Genomic DNA, 16,517 nt, shown 5'->3' with positions numbered 1-16,517 from the left:
ATCGCTGTTGTAACCCCCCTGTTCAAGAAGGGAACAAGGAAAAAGATGGAAAATTATAGGCCAATTAGCCTAACTCGGAAAGGCCCCCGCATCCATCAGCGAGTTGAGCATCGTGCTCACATATGCCCCGGCATCGGCCCCCTCCACTCCTTCAGGGAGAACCAGAATCCGAAGATTCTTCCTCCTCGACCTGTTCTCCAGGTCCTCGAATCTTTCCGCCCACCTCTTGTGCAGAGCCTCGTGTGTCTCCATCTTCGCCAGGCCCAAGATCTCATCCTCGTTCTCCGTAGTTTTTTCCCGCACCTCCCGGATCGCCACCCCTTGGACCCTCTGGGTCTCCACTAACCCCTGGATCGCCGTCGGCATTGACGGCAGCACCTCTTTTTTCAGCTCCTCAAAGCAGCGCCTGAGAAACTCCTGCTGCTCCTGCACCCATGCCGCTTGATCTCCGCCCATCGCCATCTTGTTTTTTTCTGCCTCGCACTTTTCGCTGCTCCAAAAACGCTTTTTTGACCGCTCCACTCCTGGTCCAATCCATATACTATGGGGGATGGACCTTGCTATCACCTTCCCACACTGGGAGTCGTCGAAAAATTTCCGTTGGGGCTCCTCTGGAGAGCCCAAAGGTCCGTTTTAACGGGAGCCGCCGAATGTGCGGCTTAGCTCCGCATAGCCGCAACCGGAAGTCGGTATTGAACTGCATGATCAGTACTGATCATGATGAATGGTGAAGCAGGCTCGAAGGGCCGAATGGCCTCCTCCTGCTTCTATTTTCTATGTTTCTATAGTGCTGTTTAGCACTGGTCCACACAAACGTGGGCCAGGCGTAATGGCATCTGGGGGGTCTCCCAGAGCATTGGGTATCCTTGGGTAGGCGGGCTCTGGGCAGGGTATCCTGGCACTACCACTGCTTGGCACCCTGGCAGTGCCACCCTTAGCTGGCAGGGGCACTGCCAGGGTGGGGCCAGGCTGCCAAAGCCCAGGTACCAGGTTGCCTGTGCAGGTGATCGGGCCCAGGGGTGCCCTTTCCTTAAGAGGTGGGGTGAGGGAGTCTCGAGGACCCCTTAAGAGGTAGGTTGGAGTGGGGCGGGGGCATGCTGTCCAGAGGCTGCAGTGGAGGATCAGAAGTGGTGGAGTGGGCCGAACGATCGGGGCGGCATTTAAAATGCCCCCCCCACCCCCCGACCCGCTAGTCGTCTTCCTGCACTGACGAATTGAGGTCGTCAGTGCTGGAAATGAGGTAAATGCGGCCCTGGCGGGGCGGTCCCAACTGAGATTTTTAAAAATAATGTCCAAGTCCCGTTAGTGCGATATTTCCTGGCGCTGCAGGTGCTGAGAAACACCTGGCTATATGCGCCCAAAACAGGACTCTGTTTCAGGTGTGTTAAATCGCTCCCAAGTATCTAATTTGGATTATTTTACAACAAACACATGGATTGCTCTGGATTCTTTTCAGTTTTGTTTCCACTTATAACTTAGAGTGATTTGCACACACAATGTCTGGACAACAAATATTCAACAATATTTGAATGGTGCACTGCTGCTGCAGTTACTGAGTGTGTACCTGTATTTTTCCATTTGGCCACCTCTTCAGTTCCCACTTGGCCCTTTCCATTCTTTCTTACCCTCTCTTGTAAAATCCTCAGACATTCTTCAAGGAAAAAAGGGCAATGCAACTTTTAAGAAGAAAAATTATGTTGCTAGCTCCACAACAATTGAGTGCTGGAGTCCGGTGCATTGATGTTTCAGGGGAGATATTCAACTGTGTAAACTTAAAAACAATAAAAACTTAATTAAATATGTATTTCTTGCAGCATTTGAACCAAAGTTGATTTTTCTGTTTGTGGCTGGAATTATCCTGTTCCTTTTTGCACGGCGCATTAGCAGGTACTGTACACTAATTGCTTAATACGTGTGTAATCTGCATGTAATAGTAAGGTCGACACAGTTTAATCGAGCCATTAGGTTTTAAATTATTCGAAACAAATGGACCCCCTGTCAATATCCAGCTAAGGAATAAACCAACAATTTCCAATGTTCTTACTCATTTTGTAAATATCAAAAAAATGACTGAAAAGGAAGCTCAACAGAAATGTTGTCTTTTTTTTTAAATTAGGGATTTAATTTGTCACATTACTCCCCATTATCTCCCCTAGCATTTCGATGGGTACAAATATTTGGTTACTTTTGAGCACTGAAATATTGAAGTAGATGCATATGTAGTGAGGTGGCTGAATGCGTTTCTTGGGAAATGATTCTTTTTTACAAATTGTTGTGGTTGCATATCTCTGTATATCTTTCCATAATGATCACAAGTGATCTCCCTCCTCTTGCAGGAGTGAAAAGTTTTATTATTGTGCAGGAATTACGCTGGGAATCGTTGCGATATTAGTCCTTATCCTTTTGGTTTGTAGAAGGCTATTGCAAGTAAGGAATATTTTTATTTTTTAAGTACCACATATTTAAACCACATCAGTTGATTTCCTTCAATGTTTGTCCTCCTGTCATTCTCTCTTATTTTCTCACTGGAATAATATAGCAAATAGTAGTAGGACTAGACCACAAGCCTTCTCCATTATTCACCATGATCATGGCTGATCCGCCTCATCAATTCCACATTCCTGCTCTATCCCAATATCCCTCTGTTCCCTTAATATCCAAACATTTGTAGACTCTTAAGGTGCCAAGAGGTATGGGGAGAGCACAGGTATATGGTCATACTGAATGGCAGAGCAGGCTCGAAGGGCTGATTGGCCTACTCCTGCTCCTATTTTTCTATGTTTCTAAATATCGATTGTAAGTAGGATTTAGTTGCGAGTAAGATTTATGGGGTTCACTTGTTTGCAACAATCCTCCAATCACAAATCACAACAGGTTCCAGTGATTTAACCATATGGCAAGAAAGAATGCTTGAAACGATGAATTCAAAAAATGTGTTAACCATTAAAAAGGTAACAAGTCAGAAAAAGAGCAAAGTATCAATCAACAGCATTTAGCAGTAATTGACAGTAAGAGGACAGAGCTTAACTTTAACTATTGAGCAGACATCTCAGACCAGGTCGTAAAGTGTCAACATCAAAAACAGCTCTGAGCATCTGTTCATAAACATCTCTTCATCCCCACCTCCTCCTTCTCTGCCTCTCGTAAACATCTCTCTCTCCCCATGGTCTAAGGGACCGCAACTACGGATGACCAATTATTGGGTCGAGACCCAAGCCTACTTCAAGATGAGAGATATAGGGTGCAATCGAATGTTCTTGTCGCACCCGAATTGGTGACACGGCGAGGCCATTAAATCTCACGAGAGGCCTCGTGAGATTTGTGATGCTCGGGGCGCCTCGTGAGATTTAATGAGATGGGGCGAGATGTCGCAATCTGGATCTCCTCCTTGCTGGGCGAGATCCAGATTCACGTATTTAAGTGTGCAGTTAGGCTCACTTAAATATGTTGGCGCCCAATGTATCCGAGACTCGGGAACGAACAGCCACTCATAGGAGACCTCACCATGGCGCCGTTTAGACCAATGCTCCCCCTCGCTACTCACATCTTTCTCTTTAAAATTCTCTTCACATCTCTCTGCCTCTGTTTCTGCCCATTCTTATTCAAAATGGCTTCTTGGAACCCTTTTTAAAAAAACATTTTAAAATATTGAAAGCCCACCTTAGCCAATTTATGTGGAAAAAAATAGCCAATTGGTCTATAACGTGTCAATAATGAAATGAGAGTTAGCCCATTGGCTTTTAGCGAATTATACACATCGTCTCAGTTTTAACACAATACTCCTCAAAATATGGACGTGATTTAACGGGAAAGAATGCCGTTTTGGCACCGAGAAATACCCTGCTATCAAATGGGACTTTTTTTTTTGGTCTCGGCAAGGAATGGTCCACCGAGGTTACACTTGCCTCGCTTCCTCACCATTTTTAAATGCTGTCCCGATTCTCTCAACCTTCCTCGGACTCTCCACCGTGGTCTCTGGAAACCCCTCAATGCTCCAACTTCCAGGGGGGCCTCGAGTTCCCCCTCACCCCATCGCATACAGGGTGGCAGTGTCAGGGTGCCACACTGGCAGCGGCAGGTGTCCGAGCTGGTAGCAGGAGTGCCAGGGTACCAACCTAACCAGAACCATACCACCTGGGGGCCTTTGATGGCCTGGGAGACCTCTGCAGGTGCCTTGCACTCAGTTCACGTTTTTGTGGGCCAGTCCTAAACGGCACCATGGCGAGGTCTCCCAGGAGCTGCCATTTGCACTGGAGCCTCCAGAGCATTAGGCGGCGACTTATTTAAGTGAGCCTATCTGCTCACTTCTTAAATATGTAAATCTCTATCTTGCCCAGCGAGGATGAGATCCAGATTGTGATATCTAGCAAGATCTCACAAGGCGCCCCGAGCGTCACACAGGCCTCTCGCGAGATTTAACGGCCTCCTCATGTCACCAAGTCGAGCGCGACAAGGCCATTCGGTCACACCCTATATTTCTTATCTTGAGGTAAGCTTGGGTCAATATAGCTGTCTGTTGTGTGCAGTTGCAGTCCCTTAGGCAGGGGTCTATTCAGTTTTTCTCCTAGTCAAGATTAACATTCATTATCTCTTTATTCTGTGGCCTGAGAAACAAACATAACCTTTTCCCTCACCATCAAGTGTTAATAATATGCTTATAATTACTGAAGTAAGCATTTGTGTTCCAAATTACATTTCCAACCTTTCTAACATATCTATTAATGAATTACGTATCTCACAATTAAGGCTGTCTACTTAATTAATCTGGCTGGCTTCCAATCACATTTATTTAGTTTTTATTAAAATGGTTTCCAACCGTTTCAGCTAAGAACATATTAATTCAAACTACAAATTCAAACGACAAAATGATAGTCACACTAACACTACTGATTTTCAAACTACCAACACGGTTAACGGTTCATTATTTTCCATTCCATTTTCTTAAAATCTTCTTTTTACTCGCTCCCTTTTCTTTCCCTGTTCTGTACCTCAGTCTTCAACTTGGACACAGGCATCTTCTGCTGTAACACTATGTCAGGCCATTGCAGCTCAGCTCAAAATCATACAATCTTCTCATGTCACACATCCACTTTCTGTGCCAGAACACATGATCTGGTCATGTTGCGTGCTGTGGCCCTGATATGCTCTCACTGACTGAAGGAAGTGGAGACTCAGGAAAAAACAATCAATCGTTCAGCCCCTCGATCCTGTTTTCCCATTCAATTGATCTGTATCTTAACTCTGCCTGCCTTTACCCCATAAACCTTTAGTACCCTTGACAACCAAAAATCTAACAATCACAATTTGGTACTTTTCAATTGACCTGGCATCAACAGTTTTCTGGTGGAAGAGAGTGTCAGATTTCCACTAGCCTTCTCTCTTGCAGAGCCAACACAAATATGGAAGGCTGAATGGCCTCCTTCTGTGCTGTAAACATTTGAAGATTCTATGAAGATGTGCTTTCTGATTTCACTCCTGAATTGCATGTCTCTGTTTAAGGTTACGGCCCCTTAATCTGGACTCCTCCAAAATAAGCACACTTCCTATGCATTTAAGTTTAATGTAAGGAAGCACAATTGTGTGTTGGTACATTGGAATGGGGGTTATATCGTGGGTGACAGTGAGTTATGATGCATTTCCTCACGTGTCACTAACTGATAGCACATTTTTTGTTCCCATGCTGTCTCACTGCTACAGAAATAAATTTGCATTTTTATGTGATCATAACAATTTTTTAATACACATATATCTGAAGTTCCAAGACTGTGAAGGAGGACAGACATTTCCTAGACAATTTTGTGACGTGTTAGCATTTTCCATGCGTTCTCCATGAATTACATTATCAGTATTGGAGTAATTGCATCTTCCCTAACCCACCCCAGTCTGTTGATTCTCTATTTAGCTGTAGATCGATAGGTTGGAAATTGCATTTCCAAGAAAAGCAAAAATTCACAAACTCTAATGAATTAAAGCCAGCTTTATTAAAACAAACACCTCGTACAGTGCGCCAATTAGTTTCTTCACTCAACCAAAAAGCATTTTCAGTTTAGGGTTTTGACTCGTGCTTTGAATATTTTCCTATCAATCACAGTACTGCTGGTGCTATTTTCATGTGATGTTTTCTGCTTGACTAATCTGCAGTCTTCATGAAATTAAAATATCATCAGGCAGCGTTGAAAAAAGTGCTCACACAACTGGTTGAAAGAAATCCACCAGAGGTTTCACTTGCACTTCCATGCTTTTTTTTGCAAATTGAAGCTGATATTCTTAAGAGATTATCACAATTTTAGAAAAGTAATGGTTTATTCAAACAGAATTTTCCTTAATGTATATCAGAGACGAAGCGATTATTCAGAGTAATCTACAGTTCAGAACTAGACAGGAGTAACTCTGACACATGTGGTTTGATATGTGTTCGTTATTAGTTTCTGCAATGATTTTCTATTTGTACATGTTTTCTTTTAGTTAAGGTTTTTGAGAGTTTTGAGAGACATAGAAAAGAGACCAATTTTTTTTTTTTAAATGCATAGAAGAAAATCTCAGAGATGTGAAAGATGGAATCCAAGAGCCACACTGCATTCAGGAGGGTCTTTAAAATAGCAAGGAGGGGAGAGAATCTGGGGGATGGCAATAAAGAACGAGTGTCGACTTTCTTATATTGAGAAAACTGGTTAGGAATTCCTGGAGCAAGGGCAGCGTGGTTGCGCAGTGGTTAGCATTGCTGCCTCATGGCGCCGAGGACCCGGGCTCGATCCGGGTCCCGGGTCTCTGTCTGTGTAGAGTTTGCACATTCTCCCCAAGTCTGTATGGGTTTCACCTCCACAACCCAAGAAAATGTGCAGCATAGGTAGGTTGGCCACACTAAATTGCCCCTTAATTGGTGGAAAAAAGAGGATTGGGTACTCTAAATTTATTTATTTTAAAAAGGAATTCCTGGAGCAGTTAATTTTTCCCATTTTGCAAAGAAAATATTAACTGTAAAATATGGTAATATGCCAGAAGTGCCATGTTTATTTCTAATCTTGAAATTGATTCATTCTGTGCTGTGTGTTGTGTATGGAATTGAGATGAAAGAGAATGTATGAGGGAGGTAGATACAGAAATGGATAATGACACATTGGCGTTTATTTTCTATTTATTGTCTATATAATATAAAATACAGTGTTGCTTTTTTTTGTAGAAAAGAACATTCTTGTTGCTACAGATTCCAAGTTGGTCGGCCTCCGTCTTCCTGATATATTTAAGTATTGTAAACCTATCCCAAGTTAGGAAGTATTTAATTGGTAAGCGCAATTGTAATTTTTTTATTATTATTTCACATCTGTTAAATAGTCACTTGGTAGTACAGAACTGGAGTATTACTTGGGCGGGGTGGGGGAGGAAGACATCGGAACTGGCCCTTTTAAACAAAAAGAACATGTCCAGGCCTTGCTCCTTTATTAAAGTAAATAGATGGGTGCGGCATAATAGTTCGTCGGTTCATTCGCCATGACAATACAGTTGACAATCGATTCAACTTGCCAGCCAACAGCACCCTTTTTCCATGAAGTGTAAATTGTTGCTCCCTGTGAAATTTTACATTCTTTCCTCTGCCCTGATGAGTGCACGATAAAAAGTTTCAACAGCCTGTCTCTTTTTCAGCAGTATATTCTATTAACTCTTTTGTTGTGCTAACGTTTTTATTCATTCATGGGATGTGGGCATTGTTGGCTGAGCCAGCATTTGTTGCCTATCCCTAATTGCCCTTGAACTGAGTGGCTTGCTAGACCATTGCAGAGGGCATTTAAAGTCAACCACTTTGCTGATACATCTATGAGCCAGAATTCTCCGGCAGCGTGAGGTGGCATCAATGGGAATTCCCATCAACAGCGAATGACATGCCGCCTCCTGCTGCTGAAAAACATGCGGTTGGGAAGATGAACAATCCCACCCATGAAGTGTAAAATCTGATTAGATAGCCTTCCAGCTTCTAATATTTTGTCTTTACCAACAGGTTACCTTTTTGTGGTTGGTTGCCTTAGTTATGCCATTTGCCATAGGCATGGGCCATTGTCAAATGAACGTAGTATAAATCTGCTCACGTGGACCTTACAGTTGGCAGCATTGGTGTTGATATACTGTGGTGTTACATGCAGTCAGTGTGCTTATACTGCTATTGCCATTCTGTTATGTGCAAACAACCTTCACCACCCAGTTAATTTGATCCAATTCATTTTCAGGTTAGTATTATTTTAATGTCTTGTGCTTTTAATGGCTTGTTTTTATTGCACAAGTGGAAAGAAACTATTGAGTACTATAGTTTGTACATAAAATGTACAATGTATGTTTGAAGAAATTTTTGTCATTTTATTTTTTTAATTGCACATCAAGTGGTACTTTCATGTGATGCACTTAAAAACAAAACCCTTATTTTACTCTCCTACAACATACTACTTTATCTCCTCCTTGAAGGCATTGACACACTTAAATGAAAAATGATTGCACAGGTGTAGGTTTCATCCAGTATCTTGCGTAAGTAACTATTATTCACGTGTGAACCTTTTCAGTGAGTGCTGGCATGCAATTAGACCAAGCGTAATGCTATCCTCATGAAGGAGCTGCATCAATTACTTTGATTGCAATACTCTATATTCGTATATCTCAACAGATCTGACAAAGGGCAGAATTTGGTGGCAGAGGGGCATTTAATCAGTTGGGAGGGTGGCAGGTGGGAGCCCTGCTGTATTTCCACCACTGATAAGTCCACAGTGGCAAGACCTGTGGACAGCTTTCCTGCCCCATTGCCAATTGAGGTCCTTAAGTGAGCAATTAATGTCCACCTAAGGGCCTCATCCTGCTACTGTTGGTATTCACTCCGAATAGGCAAGGGCTTGCCATTTGGGGAGTCAGACAAGCAAATTCTGTCGGGGTTGGGCTCCCGGGATGCAGGGATATGGGTGGGTGGTCCTTCGTTCAATGGCACTCAGCAAATGATTGAAAGACCTGGCATTGGGAAGGGGGAGCCCTCTGAGAGCCAGCCCCTGCCCTTGTGGTCGATTTCCCCTCCCCTGTGACCGCCCCACCCCCGCATCTCCGTTCCCTCCATCACTCACCTGTGCCTGTGTCCATTGTAGATTCTAGCCCTCAGGTGGATAAAGTACCGCCAATAGTCAGCATCTTCCAGTGGTGCTGCTGAGCAATGAAGAGCTGCCGGCAGTTCTCAGTGGGTCAAACTTCTACTCCCGAAGTCCTTGATCCTGGGCAAGACTTGATCCTACCCCCGAGGTATTTGATCCTACCCCCGAGGTATCCTACCCCCAACTCCCCCACTTGCTGCTGAGAAACATGCTGCGGGAAGGCTAGAGAATCTCACCCTATATTGCAGATTAACCTTGCTAGTTACTGCTGATCATTTTCTTCAATAAAGTGGCAAAGAGGCTTTGAATTTTTCTTGTAGATGTGTTCTTTGTGCCAGTTGCTGTTTCCAAAGTATTGATTTCCCAATTTGAGATTATGAAACTTGAACCTCCTTTGAGTGGCACATTTCAATGACACATATGTATTGAAGCAGAGCGTTTGGATCAACATGTCAACACATGTATTTTTGGCACAAGAGGCACCTGTACACTCATCTTGGTGCCCTGTAATATTCCTGATTTTCACGGAATAGTCTGACCAATTTATAGATTCTTTAACAGTAATTTGTTGCTACTAATTCTGTAGTCTAACCATCTTCTGTGAAAAGCATGTTTTTTGCCAAATCTCCCTTTCTCCTCATGGTTAGTGCCCTCTAGTTACTGCCTCACTGACTAATGGAAAAATCTGTCAGGACTTTCATGATAATAACAAAAAAGAACTCTGTTGAACAGCCTCTACCTTCACTCCTAGTGAATGAAGTCCTAACTTCCTGAGCATCTTCATTCCTGTGATTTGTCATCCGCAATTGCCATTGTACGGAACCCTTGCTGTATTGTTTGCATTGCTTTTATATCCTTGCTATTATAGGATGACAAAATCTGTCACCCAATGTCGGATAATTATAAATTATCTCTATTTTTGTACTTGGGTAGTTTTAGATTCAAAATGAAGTGCTTAATTGTCTTTATATGGATTTATCTACTTGTCTACTCCTTAAATGACATGAGTGCCTGCATATCAAGGGTTACAGCTATTTTCTCCATTTGAGGTGTCTTTCTTTCCTCTACTTTTACTTCCAAAATGTGTGGATTCAATCACATTTAATCACATTAGCTACTATATGCCAGCACTGCTACCCTATCCTCCCTACAGTCTTCACAATTCTTGTCATAAATTGCCAAATGCTCCAATTTGGTTTTATCAGTAAATGTTCTTGTTTCCTCATCTATGGTAAATAAGAGCAGCCTCAACATCGACTCCTGTGGAACACCAATCATTACATCTGAAAAACTAAACATATAAAGTATATATGGACTCATCCTAAAATCAAAATCTAATGTGAGTCCAGGCAGGGGGGCATCTTATTCTATTTTGCCGTAGAGACGTTCCATATTGGTTTGAATTCTAGATGTGCAATATACCAAGTCTGTACGAATGCTAAATTTATGGCATGAATATACCCCAAGGTAAGTTTCTAATCATTAAATCGAACATTACTTAAAATATTGAAAACATAAAAACACGTGTTTTACAAAATTAGCTTTTTAAAAAAATATTTCCAGAAGTACTTTATAACTTACCTCCTCACCCCTTTTTTGATTTGCTCACCTGAAAACCACCTTCCCTCCTTGTCAAAAATGAGATTTTCCTCTCGTTATTCAGAGTAAAACGTTGCCGTTTTTGAGTACATAGTCAGCATATTTCACAAGGCCAAATGCATGTCTCACCCTCTTTATGATGAGAGGGTGCAAATATATTTAATTTTAAATTTGCCCGCATTTAAAGTGAAAAGAGACCCTGTAGTACTCCCATTTCATTGCTGCAGTCGATGCATTCCTAAATGGCAAAATTAAAATTGTGCCCAAACTCTCCACAGAACCCTGCAATAAATGACTAGGAAGAATTAGGCAATCTGAAGATTTAGTCAAAGCATAATAGATTAAAATAAGGGTCACTGCTTACAGTGAATTGTTTTTAAATGCAATGGGCCAGAATATGCAATCACAGGACATCTATCATAGAATCAAAAGTGGGTCATCCCACTCATTGAGTCAGTTCCACATTCAGATAGATTATGACTGATATATATCTTGACTCTATCTACCAGCCTTGGTTCCTTAACCCTTAACACCATTGCTCTAACCTATTTTTGCACGGGGGGGGGGGGGGAACATGTCACCAATTTCTCCCAGCCTCATCTATGCAACCAGTCCTTCCAAAGTAATCCTCTTAGCATTGGAAACATTCTGATGAATCTGGGTTTCTCTCCTTCCGAGGCCAATTTAACTTTCCTGAGGTGCACTGCCCATTACTGAGTAGGCAAGTGGGGTCTAACCAGAGCTCTGTACTGTTGTAACATAGCTTTCATGCTGAAAGGGCTGAATTTTTGCTTTGGGAGTGGTAAACAGGGACCTCCCATCCCTGGGAGAAAACCCATTGAGATTTTTTTGGAAATCTTTTGATTCGCATTTCTCATATTTATAAACAATTGTAACTATACGTCACATTTTTCTTACCCGCGTTAATTTACTTCATTGTACAGAAAGGGCCCCCCCCCCCTTTCCCACCCCGGGTTGCGCAGTCCTTTGGTTCCTGGTCTATCTTGGTTTTTTGTTCTTATCTTATTCCTCGGTGCTGGCCTCAACGGGTTTTGGAACAGGCCGACAAACCGCCCCCAAGTATCCAGGAAACCTTCGTCCGACCCTCGGATGGCATACTTAATATTATCCAGGTGGAGAAATTCCGAAAGGTCAGCGAGCCAGTCTGCAGGTGAGTGGTGCTGCCGATCGCCAGCCGAGCAGGATTCTCCGGCGTGCGATTAGGGAAGCAAAAGCGAGGGTGTTAGCCCCCCTTCCCCATGTGTAGTTCTGGCTGCTCCGATACCCCGAAGATTGCCACTATCGGGCATGGCTTCACCCTCACCCCCACAACCTCGGACATTGTCTCTGAAAAGGCTGCCCAGAACCCAGCAAATTTGGGACAAGCCCAGAACATGTGGATGTGGTTGGTCTGGCACCGTTGACATTTATCCTCCACTTCCAGGAAGAACCTGCTCATTTGGATTCTGGTCAGATGCACTCTGCATCACTTTGAGCTGCATTACACTTAGCCTTGCACAGGAGGAGATGGAGTTAGCCCTACTCAGTGCTTTGCTCCAGAGTCCCCACCCTACCATTTGTCCCCAGTTCGGCCTCCCATTTTTGTCTGGTCTCGTCCAGTGGTGTTCGAGCTCTATCCAGTAAATGTCCGTATATTTTCCCACATAGCCCCTCCCCCCTTCTTGCTGCTTGTGCCTATCAGGTCCTCTAGTAGTGTGGTTTCTGGGGCCCCGGGGTACCCTACTGTCTCTTTGGGGAGGAAGTGTTTTATTTGGAGGTGTCTCATTTCCTGGGCTTTTGTTAGTTTCCACATCCTCGTCAGTTCGTCCAGTGTCGCCAGTCTGTGCCCTACGTCGGAGTACCTGACCGTCAGTTTGCCCCCCATCCCGTCTCCATCTTTTAAAGGTGGTATCTAGCATGGCTGGGGGGAATCTGTGATTGCCGCAGAAGGGGGACATTTTAGTTATCCCGAAGTGTTGTCTCAGCTGCGTCCACGTTCTCAGCGTGGCCGCTACCACTGGGCTCGTTGTGTATCTTGTTGAGTGGGATGGGAGCGCTGCTGTAGCTGGGGCCCGGAAGGTCATTCCTTTACAGGAGGCGTCCTCCATTTGTACCCAATCTGTGCCGCGTTCTTGTACCCATCCCCTCGCTATTTCTACCGTTGCTGCCCTATGTTGTATTTCTTGAGGTAAGCCTTCCATGGTATCTTTGAAGTGCTCACTTTGTCCTCTTGTCCGGAAGTCTTCCTTGTGCTGGGAGAAGAAAAGAAAATTTGCTTTGATAGTCAGGACACTGACATCCTAAGCATATAGTCGGCCCAACGGAGTTGGGTTTGGATGATCATGGCCTCTATGCTGGTGCTCTAGTCACCTTCAAGGACACTGATGTTAGTACACTTGCCCTCCCAGCTGATGCATAAAATCCACTTCGGACAGTGTTGATGGTACCTCCCCAGGGCCTTGAGATGTTGTCTGTATCTAGTCCAGGTTCCTGAGCCATACAGAAGAGTTGGGAGCACGATCGCCTTGTACACGTCTTGGTGTCAACATGGATATCATGGGGGTCGTCAAATACTCCTAGGCTTCCAATGGAGGCACTCGCGGATTGGATAGAATGTTGGATCTCCGCATCGATGTAGCCTTCGAGGAGAGGTGGCTTCCTAAGTATGGGAAATGTTCCACGTGTGGAGGGTTTCTCCATTGATCTTGATGGAGGGAGAGACCGGATCATTCCCTGGGTTATGGGACTTGAGTCTTAAAGTTGAGGCTGAGACCGATTGTGTGATACGCTTCTGCCAAGGTGTCCAGTATGGCTTGGTGATTTTCTTCTCAGAGTGGAGATGGCGATGTTATCAGCATACTGAAGTTCCACAAGTGATGTCGGTGTCGCTTTTTTCTTGGATTTCAGCCGGTTGAGGTTGAAAAGTTTTCCGTCCATCCTGTAGACGATGTCCACTCCACTGGGAAACTTGCTCTTGACAAGATGAAGAATGGTGGTGAAGATGGAGAAAAGGGTGGGGACGATGACGCATCCCTGCTTGACTCCAGTCTTTACCTCCAAAGTTTCTGTCTCATTTCTGTCAGTGAGGACTGTCGCCGACACCATGTCATGGTGGAGTCGGAGGAGGTTGCTGATTTTCTCTGGACAGCCAGCCTTTGACTGAGTATTCCATAGCACTTTCCCTATTTGACTGAGTCAAGAGCCTTGGTCAGATCGATGAAGGGCCTGTCGAGTGGTTGATGGTGCTACTGTTATTTCTCCTTGAAATTGCCGAGCAGTAAAAATTATATCCGCTGTTCCACGGTTTGGTCGGAAGTCACACTGGCTTTCCGGAAGGATTTCTTCAGAGACGGGGAGAAGGTGGTTAGCGAGGATTTGAGCGATGATCTTCAGGTAATGGAAAGGAGGAGGATTCCTTGGTAGTTCCCATCATCTGCTTTGCCTCCTTTCTTGAAGATGGCGGCAATGACAGCATCCCTGAGTTTGGCAGAAATTGCTTCTCTGTCCCAAACTTTCAGCAACAGCGGATGGAGATGACCGATGATCTCTTCTCCTCCATGTTTGAAAATCTCCACTGGAATCACATTCACCCCTGCGGCTTTTCCATTCTTCATGTGTTTAATGGTTGCTTCGACTTCATCCACGCTTGGTGTGAGTCCAAGATCATCTTTGATGGGGAGTTGGAGGATTTTCTCAAACACCTACCTATCTATAGTTGTACAGCGGTTTAGGAGTTCTTTGAAGTGTTCTCTCCATCGAAAGTTGATGTTGTCTCTGTCTCTCAAGAAGCTTCCATCCGCCTTGGTTTGAGGCCTAGGTTATTGAGTCCATATATTGCCTTGATGTGGCACTGAAGAAGCCCTGGGTATCATGCTTTTCAGCGAGGAGCTGCAACTCCTTAGCTTTCCCAGTCCATCATTGGTTCTTGATTTCCCTAGTTCTTCTTTGTACGTCCGCCATGACTAGTTGGTGAGCTCCCCTCTTTGCCTTGCTGGTTATGTTGTTTTGCCAGCAGTCTTGGATGTTCCCGTCAAACCAGTTTTGATGTTTTGTGTACTTATCGTGATGGTTTCTTCACAGCTTGAGATGATGGCGGTCTTGGCTCTTTCCAGTTTTCCTCCACTCCATTAGAATGGACACTTTGTAGATTATGGAGAAGACATTGTTGGAAGTGCACTAGCATATTTCACCAGAAGCTGCTTGATGTTGATCTTTCTTCATCTTCCGCTGCTTCTGGTGGAGTTTGATAGACATAGAGGAGCAAATGAGGCAGTAGTCTGTCTAGCAGTTATCAGCACTTGTCATCGCTTTGGTAATGAGGGCATCCTCTTGGTCTCCAGATCGGATTGATGACAAACTCAATCATGTGCCAGTTCTTTGATCATGGATGTCTCCAGGAAGTCTTGAACTTGTCTTTTTGTCAGAACTCTTACCAATGCTATCGTGGACAAATGCATCTGTGACAGGTAGATTGCTGAGGATGAGACCTTGCTAGTTTCCTCACCAAATGCTGCCAACTCAGTCTAGCAGCTATGATCTTTACTGACTGAGTAGGACAAGTCCCAGTGAAGCTACCGAGCCACTCTTTGTAATGCACACTGAAATTCCCCACCCAGAGTACTTTCTGTGCCATTGCCTCCTCTGTGCTTCTTCCATGTGGCTCTCAACATGAAGCACTCATTCATCAGTACTGATCCGACTTCATCCTTTAGCTGGCGGTCATGTCTGGGGCATTGTCTGTAAAGTATGATACTACATCAGGTGTGACTGGTCTGTGGGACAATCAACAGTGGTTTTCATGGACACTGTCGCCAAGACTAGCATTTTTAAAATTCCAGTACAACTACAACAAATCAGCTGCTGTGTCAAAATTTGAACCCATGTCTCCCAGAGCATTATCTTGGGCCCCTGGATTACTGGTCCGGTGACATTATCACTACACCACTGCCTCCTCCATGGGGCACTGAAATGACATTGTTATTGTGCCTAGAGATGAGGAGAAATTCCTTCACCCAGAGAGTGGTGAACCTGTGGAATTCATTACAACAGAAAGTAGTTGGGGGTTTCAAGAAACACTTAGTTGGGCAAAGGGGATCAAGGATATGGGGGGGGGGGGGGGGGAGGATTAGGCTATTGAGGTGGGTGATCAGCCATGATCATAATGAAAGGCGGAACGGGCTTGAAGGTCTGAATGATCTCCTCCTGTTCTTATTTTCTATGTCTAGGAATCCTGAGAAAGTCGTGGTGTGTGCACATGAGCTGTAATTGTTCAGAAAGTTTAAAATTCCGATGGGGGTCATTCAGTGAACTCAACCCATCAAGTCCAAAGACCCAAGTAATCAACCCCCCCCCCCCCCCCCCCATGCCAAATAATAAACCCCATCCGACCCAACTAATAACTCCTCCCAATCCCCCACCCAACTAATCAACCCCCAAACCAAATAATCACCCCAACCCAACTATCATCCTCCAACCCACACCAAGGCAACTTACCCACCCCCCCCCCCCCCCCCCCCCAAACATCCCCACGCTGAGCCGACTGGTCCCCGCCACCCCAATTCCGTGTCAACTGAATGTCAGCCACCTGACCCTACCAGTCACGCTCCTTGCTCACCGGCGTCGTTGCTCACTGGAAAATCTTTGAGACCGTTGAAAACTTAACTGACTACAGCAGATTATGTTGTAAAAGGGGAACACGTTGTCTTCATTGCACCCCTTGCCAGTGTTCCTCATATATGGCAGCGTTGCTGATACAATGGAAAGCTGTAGTTTCAGCTGATAGAATACAAAATGATACGGATA

General features: G+C 44.4%; 1 protein-coding gene across 3 annotated transcripts in view; it reads left to right on the top strand.

Moving 5' to 3' along the window:
* Positions 1-16,517, top strand: part of LOC140392761 (nuclear envelope integral membrane protein 1a-like) — a 130,745-nt gene that overhangs the window by 76,709 nt on the left and 37,519 nt on the right. For all 3 annotated transcript variants that reach the window (XM_072478387.1, XM_072478379.1, XM_072478369.1), the window contains exons 4-7: positions 1,815-1,887; positions 2,337-2,427; positions 7,181-7,283; positions 7,994-8,219. In XM_072478387.1, the coding sequence (XP_072334488.1) occupies positions 1,815-1,887; positions 2,337-2,427; positions 7,181-7,283; positions 7,994-8,219 (493 nt within the window). The remainder of the gene's footprint in view (positions 1-1,814; positions 1,888-2,336; positions 2,428-7,180; positions 7,284-7,993; positions 8,220-16,517) is intronic.

The sequence above is a fragment of the Scyliorhinus torazame genome, chromosome 2 (assembly GCF_047496885.1).
Source record: "Scyliorhinus torazame isolate Kashiwa2021f chromosome 2, sScyTor2.1, whole genome shotgun sequence".
Lineage (NCBI taxonomy): Eukaryota > Metazoa > Chordata > Chondrichthyes > Carcharhiniformes > Scyliorhinidae > Scyliorhinus > Scyliorhinus torazame.
Note: the sequence above shows the minus strand (reverse complement) of the source record. Positions and strands in the feature narration are given on the sequence as shown.